The 17,105-nt window shown below is 45.9% G+C and overlaps 1 protein-coding gene across 5 annotated transcripts in view; it reads left to right on the top strand.

Moving 5' to 3' along the window:
• Positions 1 to 17,105, top strand: part of LOC147712725 (complement decay-accelerating factor-like) — a 795,131-nt gene that overhangs the window by 707,870 nt on the left and 70,156 nt on the right. For all 5 annotated transcript variants that reach the window (XM_086923379.1, XM_086923375.1, XM_086923380.1 and 2 more), the window contains one exon: positions 4,763 to 4,845. In XM_086923379.1, coding sequence (XP_086779505.1) covers positions 4,763 to 4,844 — 82 coding nt within the window. In that variant the 3' untranslated portion in view covers position 4,845. The remainder of the gene's footprint in view (positions 1 to 4,762; positions 4,846 to 17,105) is intronic.

Raw genomic sequence — 17,105 nt, 5'->3', positions numbered from 1 at the left:
GTATATTCAAATGTAGTATTCATTGTGGGAAAGTGTCCAACATTATTAATCAATCAAGGTTACATATTTCCATCAACTGGGGACATATTTTAGCCCTCAGAAATAAGACTCAAAAGGTACCAAATGACCCTTAGTAGTCGGAGTTCATTCTATTGGTCATAGAGGTATCAATACTCTTTGCCTTCCCATGTGTGTTACTTTTCTCTTTTTGTTAAGGAATGACTGTCTCCGGCCACTTTAATATATACGCTGACATGTTTCGACCTTCTTGTAGGGCCTGGATATTTCTAGCAAAGTGCTGCCTCAGGTCAGGAATAATGCATGTGAGTGACACATTCATAGAGTGACAAATTAGGAGGCTCCACCTTCGAGGAATATTGGCAGCGTCACCGGAGCCGGGCGATTTTCCTTTTGTGCAGATAGTCTTTGAAAGTTCAATGGCTGATTTTTATGCATCTGTGCCTGGAATGATCGAAGTGCATTCCTTGTCCTTAGGCATGGTTTCCTAGATTTGACTGCACTTCATGTGTAGTGGACCATATCCTTGACTCAGCATATGGCCCATTTATAAAGGGTCCCCTGTAGGTACTCGTTAAGTTGTGTTTGTGGTCTCCTCAGTTGAGGTCCAGCGGAAAATGAAGCCGTCATTGACTATTACAGATACAGAGTAATTGACATAATCTGTGGCAAGTTGCAACATAATTTGTGTAGGGCATACATACATTTTCAATACATTAGTTTGATTCCCGCCCCTTATCACCTCAACTGGATCACTCCCTGTTGTGATACATTTTGAGAAGTCCCTTGTGGCAGTTAGATCGTTTATAAATAACCTAATAGAACTCTAACAGTAGAATCCAAACATATTTCATGTTCTACATATCAATTCAGCTATTAAATAGTCACAAATATACCATCAACTCCTTAGATGCTCTGCAGGTCAACAATTGAGAAATTCAGTGTAGGTACTTCAGAGCTCAGAGCCAGACTGCTGCTGCCACAAATGTTGCAAAATATTACCAGGAAGAGCCAAGTAGTGTGCTGTTCTGAAAAAGGATCGTTTAGTATAAGTCTTGGAGTTAAATACAGGGTCTCTGCAAGGTGCTGTCTGAGAAAAGAAAATAGAATGAAATGAAGACAAGATGAGCCTGCTTTGGAAATTTTTCTGAGGGCCGGTGGTACAGTATAGCACAATACAGGGCTTATGGTAGGGAGTCGAGCAGTTAAGTTTTTTTCTCATTATAGCTTTTTCAAAAGGTGCATGCTGGCAGTGTTTTCAATATATATGTATCCACTGAGAGTACAGCACAAGGAAGGCTTTATTGTGAAAGCTCGAGAACATTGTCATAATACAAGTATACCACTGAAAATGTTTCATACATGAACATAGTTAGATCTGGCTTCTGTTTTATCTAACAACCTTCTGTCTTAGTCTATATTATTCCATATTATCCAGTCCAGCATGTTGGTAACTAAGTCCTTGAGCTATTAACGGAAAATTCACTTACCTGAAAATCCAGTCTCTACCATGGGTATCTTCAATGAACACTGAATGGTTATTCCCATGTGAGAGATCCTGGTACACAAAATTGGAGCGAAAATATTCTCTCAGTTTAAGCCAGTCCATGCAAACATTTGCTTTCTATGTTTTGTCTTGTAAAGTGGGGGGACCTGCAAAACAGCAGCTTAAGTGAAGCCAACAGTGATCAACCTCATCCTGATCATCTAGAACACTGCTAGTGAAGTGGATTCTGGAAAACTAAGTACCTGGAGCTAACCTGGGGGCAGTCTGGCATCAAAATTGCTCTTAATTGAACTGGCCTGAGGCCCAAGGACTACAGTGGAACTGGTAGCGAAGCAGATGATGCCGTTTCTCTTTGAGGGAAAAAAGGGTTTTCAGAGTAAAGCTGTCAAACACAGAAAAATAAGCTGGTGATGTCTTAGGAAAGTGCATTGCCAGTTTGTTACTGCATTGGATAATTGAGTAGTGAGGGTTACTTTGTGGAACAATGAAGTAAAGAAAGGGAAATGCAGGACTGCCTCAAGCTTGGCAATCCTGGGACCAACACTGCAAGATCTAGGGTACCCTGTTTGACACTTTTAGGAATGGAGCTGAATAGGTACTCTGTGAAATCAAAGCAGCAAAGCACCTGCCTGCATCAGATAGCCAAATAAGGGGAGACGTCACTGAAGAATTGGAGGCAGCCATCTGTTTAATAAATTGTTCAGCATAAACATTGTTCAGAATCCTAAGATTTTTTTAGTAACAGACACATCCTTGCATACAAACTCCAATACACACTTGACAGTTTAAACCTTGCAATGAAAGACAGGAATATTTGGTATTTGGATCACACAGAGGGATAGGAATCTGACATCAGAGCTAGACGAGAGCCACTCGCATTGGCTTACCTTAGTTTCTGAATTGTTAGATTAAATATTTCTAGGGCCCAGTCAAATCAATTTGACCGGTAGCGCCCATCTGGGGCACCTACAACACTTCTAATTTTTGCACACCGTTCAGTGCGGATCTAGAGCTTCTTTCCTCCGTTCTTCCTCGGTAAAAAAAAAGTATGTTCCAGAACAAAATTTCCTCAGGCCAATGCTTCAGGGATGCTCAGACTTGATCCCTGCGAAGATTGCCTCTGGTGCCTGGGGTCAGGGCATAATTTGAGGTCATCGACCGATGCCCCAGTATGCCCCAGTATGAATCCCAAGCCCATCAAAGAACATGATGCTAAACGTTGTATGCACCTGTGATGACCAAGGGGATCAACGTCATTGACCATCCAGATCACAAACAAGATCTTCCACCTATTTTCCATCTTCCTCCAAAACCTCCAGAAAAACAAAGTAAACTAAATAATATGACCAACCAACCAAGTGAGAGCCCTCAATGTCGTTCAAGGTCCATGGGCAAATTACTGCTACAGAATCGTTTACTGAGCTGAAGATTGTTGCAATATCTCCTCTTGCACCACATACACTCCCACCCCACTGACCCAGGTGCCACTTCCTGGGCAATTGCCGATCCATTTGCCATCGATGCCTGCTGTAAAGATCCACTACTAGGGTATTCAGAATTCCCACACACCAGGGGCCACTCAAGCCATCTTTCCCCATGCAGTGTTCAAGATATTGTAGCATGCAGTGGTCCACTCTGATGCACCTCAGCGCCCCATGGGGCCATTTGCGGCTCAGCTTGAGATTCTGCCGAAATCTCTTCCCTTGGCACAGCTTTGTTCTCCAAGAAAAACACCTTTGACGCTGGCTGGATTTGTTCTCTAAGACCTGGACCTGTTGCCTGTGGTAGCCCTGCCACCACTTCCGATGCCCCTGCTCTGGTAGTACAGAGGTGGGTGAAAAGGCATGGGTTGTCAGACCAAGCAACCCTACTCAACAGTACCTACCAAGCCGCTTTATCTTCCCCTTCTGGAATTCCATTACATCACACCAATGGGCCCTTCAGATTGTAGAAAGGGGTCAGCCATACCCATGAAGCAGCTCACCCTGTATCCCCGCCCCCCTCCCTCCTAGTGGCAGGAGGAGGTGTCACCCCTGCTACATAATGGAGTGGTAGAGTTGATTCTAGAGCAGGAAATTGGGCAGGAGTGCTACTCTCAGTACTTTCTGGTCTCCAAGAAGGAAGGAGGTCTTCGTCCTGTGCTAGACTTCAGATTCTTGAGCTTGTTCCTATACATGGAAACATTCAAGATTCCGTCCTTGGCACAGGTTGTTCTGGCACTTGAAGTGAGAGACTGGATGGTGACCCTTGACTTGCTATTCATTCTGCAGTCTCACAGTAGGTCCACTTACTACCAACATTGTGGTCATGTTCGGGCTGACATTGGCACCTCGAATCCTTACTGAGGTAATGGTGGTGGATGTGGCACACCTTAGATTGACGGGGATCTCTGTATTCAAAGGCAGGTCACCGTAGATGGTGTTGAGCCATCTGCAGGCAGCCGCATCTTTGATTTTGTTTTTCAGTCAACATGCCCAAATCTTAGAGCCCTCTCAATGCCTTCTGTACATAGCGACATTGACAACATCTATGAAAGCCTTCACTCCTCCCTAGAGGAACCTGGACATTCACAATACGATTCTGAGGTTTCACCTAGAGGAGTTGGATATCAGAGGCCTCTGGTCTCCATAAGAGCAGGTACTGCCTATCATTCTGCAGAAACTCAGGGAGATTCGGATGGTGCTCACTCTTTGCAATGAAGAGAAGCTGTTTACTGTATTTAATCTTGCTACAGATTGATTTTTGAGCCTGTTTTTTTATGTAATTGCCAATAAAATATACTATTAAAAGAGGTGGAAAATGAGAGGGGTGGGCCAAACAGCTTGCTTATTTGCTTAAATCAATTTTAGTTTTCTAATGGGAACTTTTTTTATGCCATTACAAAAGATGATAAATGGAACATTAACTTTACATAAGCTTTTTTTTATTTTTATTGATATGCTATTTACTTTGTGTTTAGCTGGCTTGCACATCACATCTGTGAATCATTTCAGTGTTTATCAATATTGATGAAGAGAACATGATGGGAAAACAACATTTACTTTGGATTGTATTACTTTCTTCCCAGTTCAGTTTTTACAATCGTCTTTAAAAAATATATATCCTTTATTATCCTGCTTGCAAGCATTTCCAAGAAGTGCTTCTATCGATGAGGTTTTTCTATGTTTTTTCTTGATCAAAATAATTCATATCCATTTGTAGTGTTCTGTTCTTTAATCTGCCTTTTATGTTTTTTAGAAGCTATCCTACAAATGAACAGAAAGTCAATGGCCCTGAAGCAATTCATTTGAGGGATGAGAGTCAAAATATGAATGCTTGAGGTATGGTCAAATATACAATAACATTTATACATACTTCTCGAACTCGGCCATTGAGAAACTATTGTATTTAATGTTTTACAATTCAATTTTCTGGTCAGTTTCAGATCCCTCCTTTTCTTTCCCAGAAATCATCCTCCCTTACAAATGTATTTGATGTCCTCTTGTTTATTCTTCACTTTGTAACATCTTTTTCTGTACCCATCTCTCTCAACCCTTTACCATTACTGTTTTTACCTTTCCCTCTTCCTCCTAGTTTCTAGTTTGCAAATCTTCCTTACTTCCATGTGCTAAAGCTATGCTGTTTTGACAGTGTATTGCTTATAGCTGTTATATCTGCATTAATTCAGTTCATTACTTCATTGGCATGTTTGTTCATAGATAATCAAAACCAGAATGTATCATCTGTCCTTGGAAAAAGACTTTGTTTGGTCCCTTGCTTCTGTGCGATTGTCAACATATATTTTTGCTCCATGCCTTTCTAAAATTACTCATTTGATATTGATGATTTTCTCACTCTGCTAATAACTTATGATATAACTTAACCTAAACAGTCCCGATTGTACCCGGACCATTCCACTGAATCAGCTCTTCATTCTAGCTATTTACATTCCGGTTCTTACACCACTGATTAACCCCTTCACTGCGGCGGCTATTCCGACGCAGTGCTAAGGGGGTGGGGGGGCCGCGCGGCGGTCCCGTGCTCGTGACGGAACCGCTCCGTCACGGCACGCGGGTGAGCTGTGCTTGTGACGGAACAGTTCCGTCACGGCCCCGCCCGCGCTAGAGAACGTTAGCGCAGGCGCGGAATTCGCGCCGCGCAGGCGCGGCGAGAGAGCCGTGACGTAACCGTTCCGTCACCAGCACAGCCCACCCGAGGCTCGTGACGGAACGGTTCAGTCACGAGCATGGGAGGGGTTAAACAGGAGCAGCTGTGTTTTCATTTGCATTACTTGAATGGCAAGTGTTGGAAGCCGGAGTCCCAGTCCCGCACTGCTGACGCCACGTGCGCAACCGGGGGCTCCCCACTCAACGTTAGGCCAAGTAAGGACACCGTGTGAGATAGCCCTGCTCACCACCTTAGTAGCTTGGCACGAGCAGCCACGCCTATCTCCAAAGCACAAGTGTTCTGTATGTGCAACCACACCCACAGCAACCCACTGTTGACACCACAAATGGGACTCCACACGAGTGTGATAAATACAAGTATAACTTTATACAAAAAGATATATACGATCAGACCACACAATACATAAGCCAACATAGATTAAAGGGTAATATCTGTTCTAGCTTGCTGGTAGGGTCTAATAATACCAACCACCGCCTTCCAAATGCTAGGCTGGTCATAATGCTAGAATCACATATGTTGCAATAGACTAACAGTAGTTCACTGCGTAACAGTACAATCCTGTGCTGGGCAAAGGAGAAATAATACAATGCGTAACGATACACCCCGGTACCTGCAATGGGAGAAATAATGCAATGGGTACCGCTACATTCATGTACTGCACAATGAAGGAATAATGCAATGCGTCACACCCCAATCACATACTTTGCAAAGAAAAAAAAAATGCAAAGCGAGCCGCTACAATCATGTACTTTGCAAGCAAGGAATAATGCAATGCGTCACGACAATCATGTACTTTACAATGAAGAAATATTGCGATGCGGGCCGCTACACTCTGGTACTTGGCAAGGGAAAAAATAATGCAATGCGTAGCGCTACAATTGTGTACTTCGTTAGGAAATAATAATGTCAGGGGTCCTAAGACAGTCTAGTAGTTCATTAGCAGCAACTTTGGCAATGTGTATTACGACAATTCAGCCTCTTTGATAACAGTTGCCCCCATCTACACTGTTCAACAATGACACAGAGTACAGCTTCTTACTCTGGCCCCTGTACTGCCACTCCTTTCGTGCCAAAGCAAAGGCTCATGATGTCAGAAGGACTGAGAGGCAGAGAGATTGTTCCTCAGAGCCCGCACCCCGCTCAGGTAGTAATCCACATTACCTGGGGGCGCAATCCCACTCTCCTCTCCTTCTTCCTTGAACTGGGCCTCCCATGCAGAACTCTCTCAATGGGCCTCAGCGGCTCGGCCTGTCAGCTCAGCTCCTCCGGGGCTGCAAGTCGGGGCTGCGACTGTTGGGAAGCTCTCAGGTGGCCACAGGGCACACGTACCCCAAGCCCCTGAGATTACTTTTACTCCGGGTGCACGTAAACCACCGCACCCTCCGGGTTTCTTCTGGCACGAAGCCACGCACACAACGCTGATGGGACTCCATGTTGTCTCCGAGTGCACGCTCACCAGGCACTCCTTCCTATGGTCTCAGTTGGCACCAATGTAAATGTAAATGTAGTAGTATTTGTATAGCGCCCCAATCGACCCCCGAAGGGGTATCTCAGGCACTTGTATGCATACCGCTGTGGAACCCTTCCTGGTTTTCCCGTTGAAGTGCCCAATCCTGGGCACCCCCAAGGTGAAGCCAGGCATCCTAACATTGTTGGGGCCGTTGTGGAGATTAAGCAAGCTATTGCCCATAGTTGCAGAGTGGGACCCATGATTAGAATAGGCACTGAGGCGAGAATGATCAGGTCTGTGGAAATTGAACCCAAGACCCGCCGAGGCGGGAATTGAACCCTGGTCCCGGGCTAGACCTCTGCCGCTCTAACCATTGAGCCACACTTCTCCAAGGCACGCACACTGCGCTGCAGAGACTCACTTTCTTCCGGTGCACACGATGATCAGCCGATCACCTCCACAGACCCAGGTTGCAACAAATCACACACACTGCTTTACTGAGGCTTACTCCAACTCCGGTGCCCCGATATCCAGGCGCTCTTCACCAACGCCTTCGGCCGCATCTAGACACGCTCATCGTGTCCGAGCCTCACTTCGACTGCGGTGCACTCGATCACCAGGCGCTCTTTACCAACGCCTTCGATGCACCCCGGCACTCACTTTGCGCGACCAAGACTTACTCCACTTCTGATGCACACGTTGGTCAGGCACTCCTCAGCAACACCTCCTGTGCACCACAACACGAACCCTGCGCGTCCGAGTCTCTCCACCTTCGGTGCACACGCAGACCAAACACTCCTCACCAGCGCCTGTGGTGCATCACGACACGCACCATGAGCATCCGAGTCTCACTCCAGCTTCGGTGCACACGCTGACCAGGCGCTCTTCTCTAACGCCTGCAGTGCACCACAACACACACTAAGCGTGTTCGAGACTTACTTCTCCGGCGATGCCCACGTTGACCAGGCGCTCTTCACCTGTGCCTCCTGCGCACCACGACACGCACCAAGCGCGTCTGAGTCTCACTCCTCCGTGTGTCCAAGATCACAGGGCACACATTCCGAGGGTCTGAAGCTGCCACAACACACGCCCACTGCATCGCTTGAAACTTCCCCGGGAACTTTTATGTTCCAGTGTTTCAAAACAAGGAGCCAGCTCACCTTTGGCCCTTGGGGTTACAAGACAAACCACAAAGCACAGTCTTTATCAAGCAGGGGGACCCAGCGCCTCCAAGCACAGTCCCAACAGCCTCTTCTTTGGTTAGAACAGCAAACTGCAGACCAGCCCCAGATCACGAAGCAAGGATTGGTCTTTCCACAGCAGTCTCTTCAGTTGCTCCTTATTTAGCAGAGGTTCCTCTTGACCACAGAATGGGTCCAAGCCTTTTGCGTCTCAATCCATTTCTGTTTCATTCCAACATTCAGGGGTTTCAGCTCTCATAGGTATACCCCTTAATGTCTTTGAAGTTCGTTTGAGCTCAGGGCTCCCTAACCCCTCCCTAAATCAGTTCTGGGTGTCTCCCTTCCAGTGTCACCTTTCTCCCTTTGATACTGGAGGTCTGGATACGTAATCACTCAGCAGGAGATGGGTCAAACGGTTTATAGCACCAGCCCAGGCTTTTCACCTCCGGGCTTCTCCGCCCCTGCTCTCCAGATGCAGGGCAGCCTGGTACCATTTCCCTGGGTCAAGACCTCTCCCAGCTCCTCTCACCTCTCCGATCCAGACAGTCAATCCACATTCAACAGAGACACACAGAAATGCTTAAAGCACAAAACTCAGCCACTTTCTAAAAGAGTGTTTTCTGAACACACAGTGACAAAGCCACTTTCATAGAATGATGTGTTGACACTGTGAGTTCATACATACTAAACTTCACCTCTCCATTATAAACGTATAGGAAACTAGGCTACCAAAACACAATACCCAGCCTCCCCCATTCTGTCCTATGGGCAGAATGGCCATTCACCAGTGAAAACTAAATGGAGTGTTTTTCACTGTCAGAACATAGCACACACCTCAGTATATGCCCTACTTTTACTTACACTGCACCCTGCCCAGGGGTTACCCGGGACCTACCACAGGGGTGCCCAATGTGTATGCAAAAGGAAAAGTAAGGCCTGACAAGTGGTTGCACTTGTCAGGACAACATGCTAACTTAGCAAACTGCGAGTAGGCCCTACACTGCAGGCCTGAGTTCCCTTCTCTGCACACCTTTGCATTACTAGCCCTGACACACACACTGCACATCACATATAAAACTTTATAAATAAATAAATAGGGACTTTACTAGTAAGGCAAACATACCAATCATGGGCAACAAATTACCATTACACTTTACATAGGGAACACTTGTACTTTGACACTGATCAGCAGTGGCAAAGTACCAAAAGCATTTAAATTGACAACTCTGTCAGGAAAACGTTCTAGGGGGAAAGCAAAAGGTTTAGGGAATTTTAACCAAAAAGGCTAAGTCCTACAGCAAGAATTTATATTGAGACTCTACGCTCACACGTTTTCAAAATCTACATAACTCATGAGCTTTGTGGAGCCCCTTTAACTAAAGGTACTCTCCACCTTCGTGACAGTTGATTCTTTAATCTTCCTTCCAAAATCGGAGATGTTATTCTGACAGCCAGGCGTCCCTCGACAAAGATCAGATATGTCTTACTTTGGAACAGGTTTTTGGCTTGGTGCTTCTCGTGACAATTTGGCCTATGTGCTGCCTCCCTGTCGAAGGTGCTATTGTTGTATTGTCTTTAGCCTAGAATGGCCTTGCACTGGACTCTGTTTAAGGTTACATGTCAGCCATTTCAGCTGTTATGCAGTTGCTGTATCAGCCCTCTCTGTGTGTCAGTCATGCCCCAGTAGGACTTTAATTTTCTCTTAATTTTTCTTATGTGTTCCCCTTTTGAAACCGTGCACAGCTGCCCCTTAAGACTTCTGATACTTAAGACAATCTTTCTAGTGGTAATAACATCAGCCAGTAGGGGGAGCAAGCTTCAAGTTCTTTCGTTTCACCCCCTCCCCCTTTTCACTAACTTCGACCCAAACAGGTTATTCTTACCTGTGCCTCCTTCCGGCTGAAACTGGCGATCCCCTTCCATGTTAGCCAAAACATTATTTTTTTTTCTTTTTAAATTTTTGAAAACCTTTATTGTGCATCAAATCAGAACAGATACGGGCCTACAACCCACCGGCCGGCCACGGAAACAGTTAAGCACCAATGCAGCGTTACGTGACATAGTATTACTCCACATTTTAAGCAACCAGTAATTTACACTTTGATTACCCCAGTACCATGTCCCAGAATCAATGAAGGTTAATTTTAAAAGGTTTTTTAAGCAAGCATTGCAACAAATCGTACTGTTTCAAGTCTTATAAAAGAAACAAAGAAGGATCCATGCGGGAGGAGCAGAACCATAGTTTCGAACATATATGCAGGATATCAATACCAATCAGCGAGTTCCCCCCGGGCAGTAAGGCAGCTATCCTCAGAGTCAAGTAAAAGACCCCCCTCGCGAGCCACCCAGTCCCTGCCGCCACCTAACCCCTAGTAAACTAGGCATGGACCCAGACCAAAAGTGAAAATAAAAAATAGGAATAAAAGAAGGCACCATAGAAATAATGACTAAGTTCTAACTACTAACCCCCCACCCTACACGCATGCGGAGGCTACGGCCTGCCCCCCCCCCTGCAGTGTGTCTGTCGCCCAATAAACCCGAAATATAGCAAGATGAAAGAGAAGGAAAAAGAAAAAGAAAAACGTTCCATGTGATATAGAGAGGGAGAGAAGGACGCCCTAATCTTCCACTCTCAAAGACAAAAAAGAAGACAGGAGGAGGATCAATTCCAGGCAACCCGGTCCCCGCCAGTCATTAATACATCTTCCACCCCAAGTTCAGGATAAACGACAAGTATTAAGGCAACACAGGAGCGAAGCATCAATCAACAGCGGTCAAGCAATCTGGACACAAAATACACCCCCAAACCCCGGTCCACCAGCCCAGCAGCCAAAAACAGGAAAAACAGCCTAGCCCTGACCCGAACGTGGATACACCCCCAAACGCGTTCCCCAGGAGAGGCCCGCCCACCACAGAACAAAGGAGCAAAGTGGCGAGAGGAAAGAGGACAGCAACAAGGGAGTACAAAATGGCCGCAATGAGACAGCAGGGAGTCCGTCGAGTACTGCATAACGTTCCATAATAACACCAGGAGTACACGATGTTGTAGTCAGAATAGGCAAGAGGCACAGCGATGAAGGAGAAGGCAGCTGCGATGTTACAGACAGTTCTCGAGGCACACACGTTAGAGAGTCCGGCCACAATGTTGCACACATCACTTGGAGGGGAAACAAAGTGTCCCGAGGGGAGTCATCAGGCTGGTGATCTTGGGCGTCAGCGAAGTTAACATCGAGCTCAGGTGTGCAGCAGGCAGGAGAGAGCGCTGGCGCCCCATATGTTGCAGGCAGTAGTAGGCGGCAGCTTTGCAAATCCGAGGCATTAGTGCCCCAATCTAACACAGACGCTATGCAATCCAGCTTGTCCCCCAGTTCCCGGCAGCAATGGCGCACTTCTGAACGGAGGTCACGTAGGGCTGACAGGACAGTGCCAAGGGAAATCTCAGGCTGTAGTCCCTGGGTCTTGTGTCCCCGGGGGATCTCTCGAGTCTCAGGATCCCCTGTAGGCAGGGCAGCACTAGTCTCTGGCGTGGACGGGCGCAGCTCCTCACAAGGCATGGCGGCACACTGAGCCATTGCGACCAAGTTTTGCGACGGGCACCGGTGTTAGGGGAGCATCAGCGCACCCCCTGGTAGCCGCTGGCTAAGTACCATACTCCGTGCCCCAAAAACAATCCGTGGAGGTTAGACGCCCCTCCGCAGTCACGGGTAGCGAGGCACGGGGTCAGCAAACTATGTGCGACCCAAAATGGCCGGACAGCCCTCTCCCCGTACCTGCCGCCTCAGACAATGGCTCCGCTAAGATGGGGGTCCACAGCTCCGTAGTCACTGCCCTCTCCCCGTCTGCATCGTGTCATCCCAGGTGATCAGGCTCGGGCAGTGCCTCGCAGGGGCCACGCAGGTTTCGCAGCAGTCGGCACCGACGGAGCGCGCCGGCCGGCAACAGGTCCCAGAGGCACGGAAGGAGGAGCTCACGGAAGCGGGGTCCAGGGCCGGGAGCTAGGAGCTAGGAGGCAAATATCTGCGGCTGCCGGGCAGGTCAGGGGTCCGGAGAAGCACCGCCGAGATCAGCGCCGTTTCACGCACCATCTGCCGTCGAGTGGACCAGGATTGGATTCAGGATATCAGCACGGCAAAAACGGACTGGCGGAGCCGGGAGCCTACAGGTCCGCTCCGATCGCCATCTTGGCTCCTCCCCCAGCCAAAACATTATTACTGACATTTTTTTGTTCCACCTCATCCTTCCTAGGAGGAGGAGAAGCTCCATCCTTTGATCCCCAAAGGAGGTCTCTCCTTTGACATTAATCACACCAAAGAACACCGGATGGACTATCCACTTTTCATTGGATTCACTGGAGTAAAAGAAAGGCAAAGCAGTGCAAAAAGCACCATCTACCATTGGATTGTGCTCTGTCTAAAAATCAGTTATGTGTTGGCTAGGAAGCAGCTTCTTGAGGGCTCATTCCACCATAGCAAAAGAGGCCACTACTGCGTTAACAAGTGGAAGGCCTCTCCTGGACATCTGTCATGCTGCTATGTGGGCGTCTCTCCACACGTACAGGAAACACTACTGCCTGGACAGTCAGGTCTGTTGTGACTTTAATTTTGCACGTTCACTCCTCCTGGAGTTTTTGTTTTAAGCCAGTTTGCAGACCCACATCCGGGGAGGTATTGCTTAGGTATTTATTCTAAGTTCAGGAATCTGCAGTTAGAAGTCTCTGTCAGAACAAGGTACTTACTTTCGGCAAACTCTATCTAATCACTGACACGCCCATTCTCTCTGCTTTGTGAAATGGGCTCTTCCCTAAAGACCTTGTTATATTTATCACACTGGTTACACAACTTTCAGTCATGGCTACGTGACTTTGAACGGAAACAGCCATAAAAGAAACTGATGTCAGCACACCGGGGTGGCTATCACACTGGTTACACACTTTTGTCATGGCTGCGTGACTTTGGCACGGAAACAGCCATAAAAGAAACTGTCAGCACACCGAGGTGGCGCCTCTATAGGCACTGCGCATGTCACTTTCGACTCGAACAGCCTGATTGCCACCTACCAGCACGCAGAGGTACTGCTCATGATTTTCCGGATTCAGTCTAATATTCTAAGGTAGAGATAGAGTTAGATAGAGTCTCCACCAGAAAAAGCATTGCTGAAGATAAGTATGTTGTTGTTCTGACTCATCTCGCATTTAAACTCTGAAATATGGTGTCTTCATCGGTATGAGTTGATCACCCACTAAACTTTTTTAAACCTTTTCATGGATGGCATCTACTTGCCCCTCTCTCACCAGATACATGTATGTTAACTAAAAAAATAATAAAGGTTAAAGTGATGTTATAGTTTGGTATAGTAATGGTTTATTTTCTTATCTAAAAAACTGAAATTCGCAGGGAATAATAGATAAAGTGATGTTTATGAATGACGTTATTTAACATGTCATGAGTAATTCAATATGTGCGGTCATAAGCAGTGCATGACAGAGCACAAGTTATACGTAGTTGCCTAAAATAAAACTGGTGAATTTCAGTATTTTTAAATGTTTTTCCTTTTTTCTTCCCATCTCCTAACTACGTCACTTTAACCTTTGGGCTTTTCAGTGAATATCTGTATTTTTTTTTAACATAGTCGAAACTTTGCATGTCTAATGAGTTCTTCAACTGGCTAACCACTGAGCAAGGCCATACACAAGTGGGTGTTTGGTTTAGGGCGTGGTCTCCAGGCAGGCCTTCCTGCCAATCTTCTGTAAGCATCCAGTCTTACCCTCCCTGCCCACAAGATTGGACACACGTCTTTAACCTTTTTTCTGTTGCTTATTATTATTTATTTTTTCCAGCATTATTTTTGTTTAAAACTGTTATGTATCCCAATTATTTTTATTTTGCAGACCACACACCTCAGTTTGGACCCAGCCGTATGCAAATCAATCTTGACCCTACTCCAGTGACAACAGTCCAGGCCAAACTGCAAGGCCAGAACCTCCATAAACAGTAACACAAGTGCACCATGACAGATTACTTGTGTTACTGGTTGTAGTGGGGCCTAATCATTCAGCCAGTCATACCCTAGTCTTAATTTCTACAAATTCCCATGAGCTTCAGTGTGAACCCTCCTTATCGCTTCTCCGGACATAACACTGATTAATTTTCGAATCCTAAAAACAAACAAGATGGTAAAATCAAACAGAATGCCTATACTAGGTACGAGATAATAGAAATCAGTCCCACCAATCTTCTTCGGGAAGGCTTACCTTCCATCTGAGTCTTGAATAATTTAAATGTAAAGGTTGCTCTGGGGAATTTTAACGATTCCTTTTACCAGGCACTTGACCACATCGCCCCTCTCATACAGACTCCTGCCACCCCTAGCAGAAACAATGCCCTCTGGTTTTCGTCCGATTTAAAACTGGAGAAATCCAAGTGGAAAAGGCTGGAAGGGCTTTGGCAAAGGACCAAAGCTACCGCAAATAAAGATAAATTTAAATTGCTGCTGAAGAGCTATCGCAATACTATCAAAATGGCCTCAAAAACTTTAAAATGAACAAGATTGAACGAGCATGCAATTCGACAAAAACTCTCTTCAAAACACTCAATGATTTCATAAAATCACGCGCCTGCATATGTGTGATCTCGGCTACACAAGAGCTTTGTGACTCGTTAGCCAACTTTTTGTAGAGAAGGTAAATAATATGTAAGCAAATTTCCCCCACCCCAGAGCCAATTTGACTATCTTTGTGATTTTAGTTTGCCTTCACTTAAGGCCATCTTTTATCTGTAAAGATTTGTACATCGCACTCTGGAGCAGATCCAGGGGCTGCTAGAAACCAGTGGCGTCACTAGGGTTGGTGTCTCCCAGTGCGGTAACTCATGGTGTCACCCCCTCACGACTTACCCCATGATGGACCACCTCCGACTCCGCCAGTGCCAAATAACGCTCTAGCACAAAGCATGACATGGCACAAAGAAGATAAAAGTCCAGAGACTTAACACCTTTCATTAGAAGGTAAACGTATCCGGCAAACCACCATTGCTATATTGCCCTCCATGATATTTCTTAATTTTTTTAATTAATTTATTTCAGTGCAGGTTTGAGCTCTGGGCTGCCGCACTGTGCTAGTGAGGCCCGGATTTTGAATGCCCACTTCCATTAACTTTGTAATTGGCTGGGCGGCAGCGCGTGCCTCAGTGGTGGCTGATGAGATTTAATAGTGGCAGGGCGTAAAAAACAGTTTCCAAAGTAAAAAAAGCGAGCATGTATGCACTACTATTTTTTGAATATATGTTGCGAACTCAATGAAATTGGACCAGAGCACTCAGCAAGAACACCAGTTACATTTCACAAGGTCCGAGTCCTTTTTAAGCATTAAGAGATTAATTTTTTGCCGAGAGTCACAGGATGTTCAGCCGGTGTCAGGAGGACTCGACCACAGTTCCCTAGTTACAAAAGTTGGTGACAGCACATTATCATAAAGAAAATTAAAGCCTTTTCTCTCACCTGGCTCAAAGGGGAAAATATGTTTATTGTGTTGACCCTGAAGCTGGGTTTCCAAACTCTGTGTTTATATCTAATAACTGTTCATGAGCCAAACGGACGTGCGCTGATCTTTATTCTTTGTGAGAGGATCCGCTTCTCAGTTTCTGCTTTCCACTTACCTGCCCAGCCCAGTCAATCCCGAAGCTGCTCTATAAAATAAAGAGTGCAAGGTTCTTTCAACAGCCTTGTGTCTCTTTGTGCGCTCTGCCCAGTGCTTAATTTGTAAAATATTAAGTCCAGGTGCTCAATTTTTTTTTAGGAGGCCATACCCATTTCCCCCATCTCCACCCACATACTCTATTGGCTCCACCCGCATCCTCAATTGGCACTGCTGAAAGCCAGGTGTAATACCTAATCTAAATTCCAAGAAGGGAGACTTCCTCAAGTAAGTTGCTGATAGGCGGTCTCGCCACCCAAGAACATGTTGAAAAAAAGGGAAGCAAAAGGGCATTCAAAGCTCAATTTTGGAAACAATTTGCTAAAATAACAAATGCAACTTCTGCAACATAACACAGTGGTTAGGGTTGAGTTAACCAGTACCAATTTATTTCTACACAAACAAACCTTTTTCAGTAAAATTAGGATAGTCAAAGACTGGTGAAAAACGTAACTCTAACCTATATCATGCTGTTTGCATCTAGCGTTTTGATGGTAGCAGTTCATAGCTCAATGTGCTAGATCATGATTGTAACGTATGAATTGCACAATAACAAAAGGATCTCTGTGGCAAAAGCAACATCCCACTGAGCTATGCACATGAAATACTGTTCTGTGCTCTGCACGGTACACACACTTTGCAGCAGGCATATTAACCCTTTGCGCTACCTTAGATGAGTCAAAACTGTCACTAGACAAAACTCCGAACTCTCTCCGGCACTGGCAGGTACAGTAATTACCAGAGTTATCGTGGCACATTTATTGTTGCCTGAAAACTGTTGGATACACAAAGAACTCAGCAGTGCTTTTAAAACTGATGCACCGCTACAAAAATGCCCCCACCCCCACCCTTCCAGCTTTTCAACACAGCTTCATCTGCCTTGATGTAGATAATGTATTAAGGACAGATATAGGTCTGTCCTAAAGGGAGGTGGCACAGTCTTTACATTAAGGACCAGTAGCTCACTATGTGCAGCAAAGAGTAGTCTGACACCATTTGGTGTATTGGAAAAGAAGCACAATGTGTGCACTAAGCACAGCTGATACCATCTCTGCATTTGAGGAAGGTGGGTGGCCTCTGTGTTAAGGGCAG

This window comes from Lissotriton vulgaris, chromosome 5, assembly GCF_964263255.1.
Source record: "Lissotriton vulgaris chromosome 5, aLisVul1.2, whole genome shotgun sequence".
NCBI classification, from domain to species: Eukaryota; Metazoa; Chordata; class Amphibia; order Caudata; family Salamandridae; genus Lissotriton; species Lissotriton vulgaris.
This window is presented reverse-complemented; position numbering and strand designations above follow the sequence as displayed.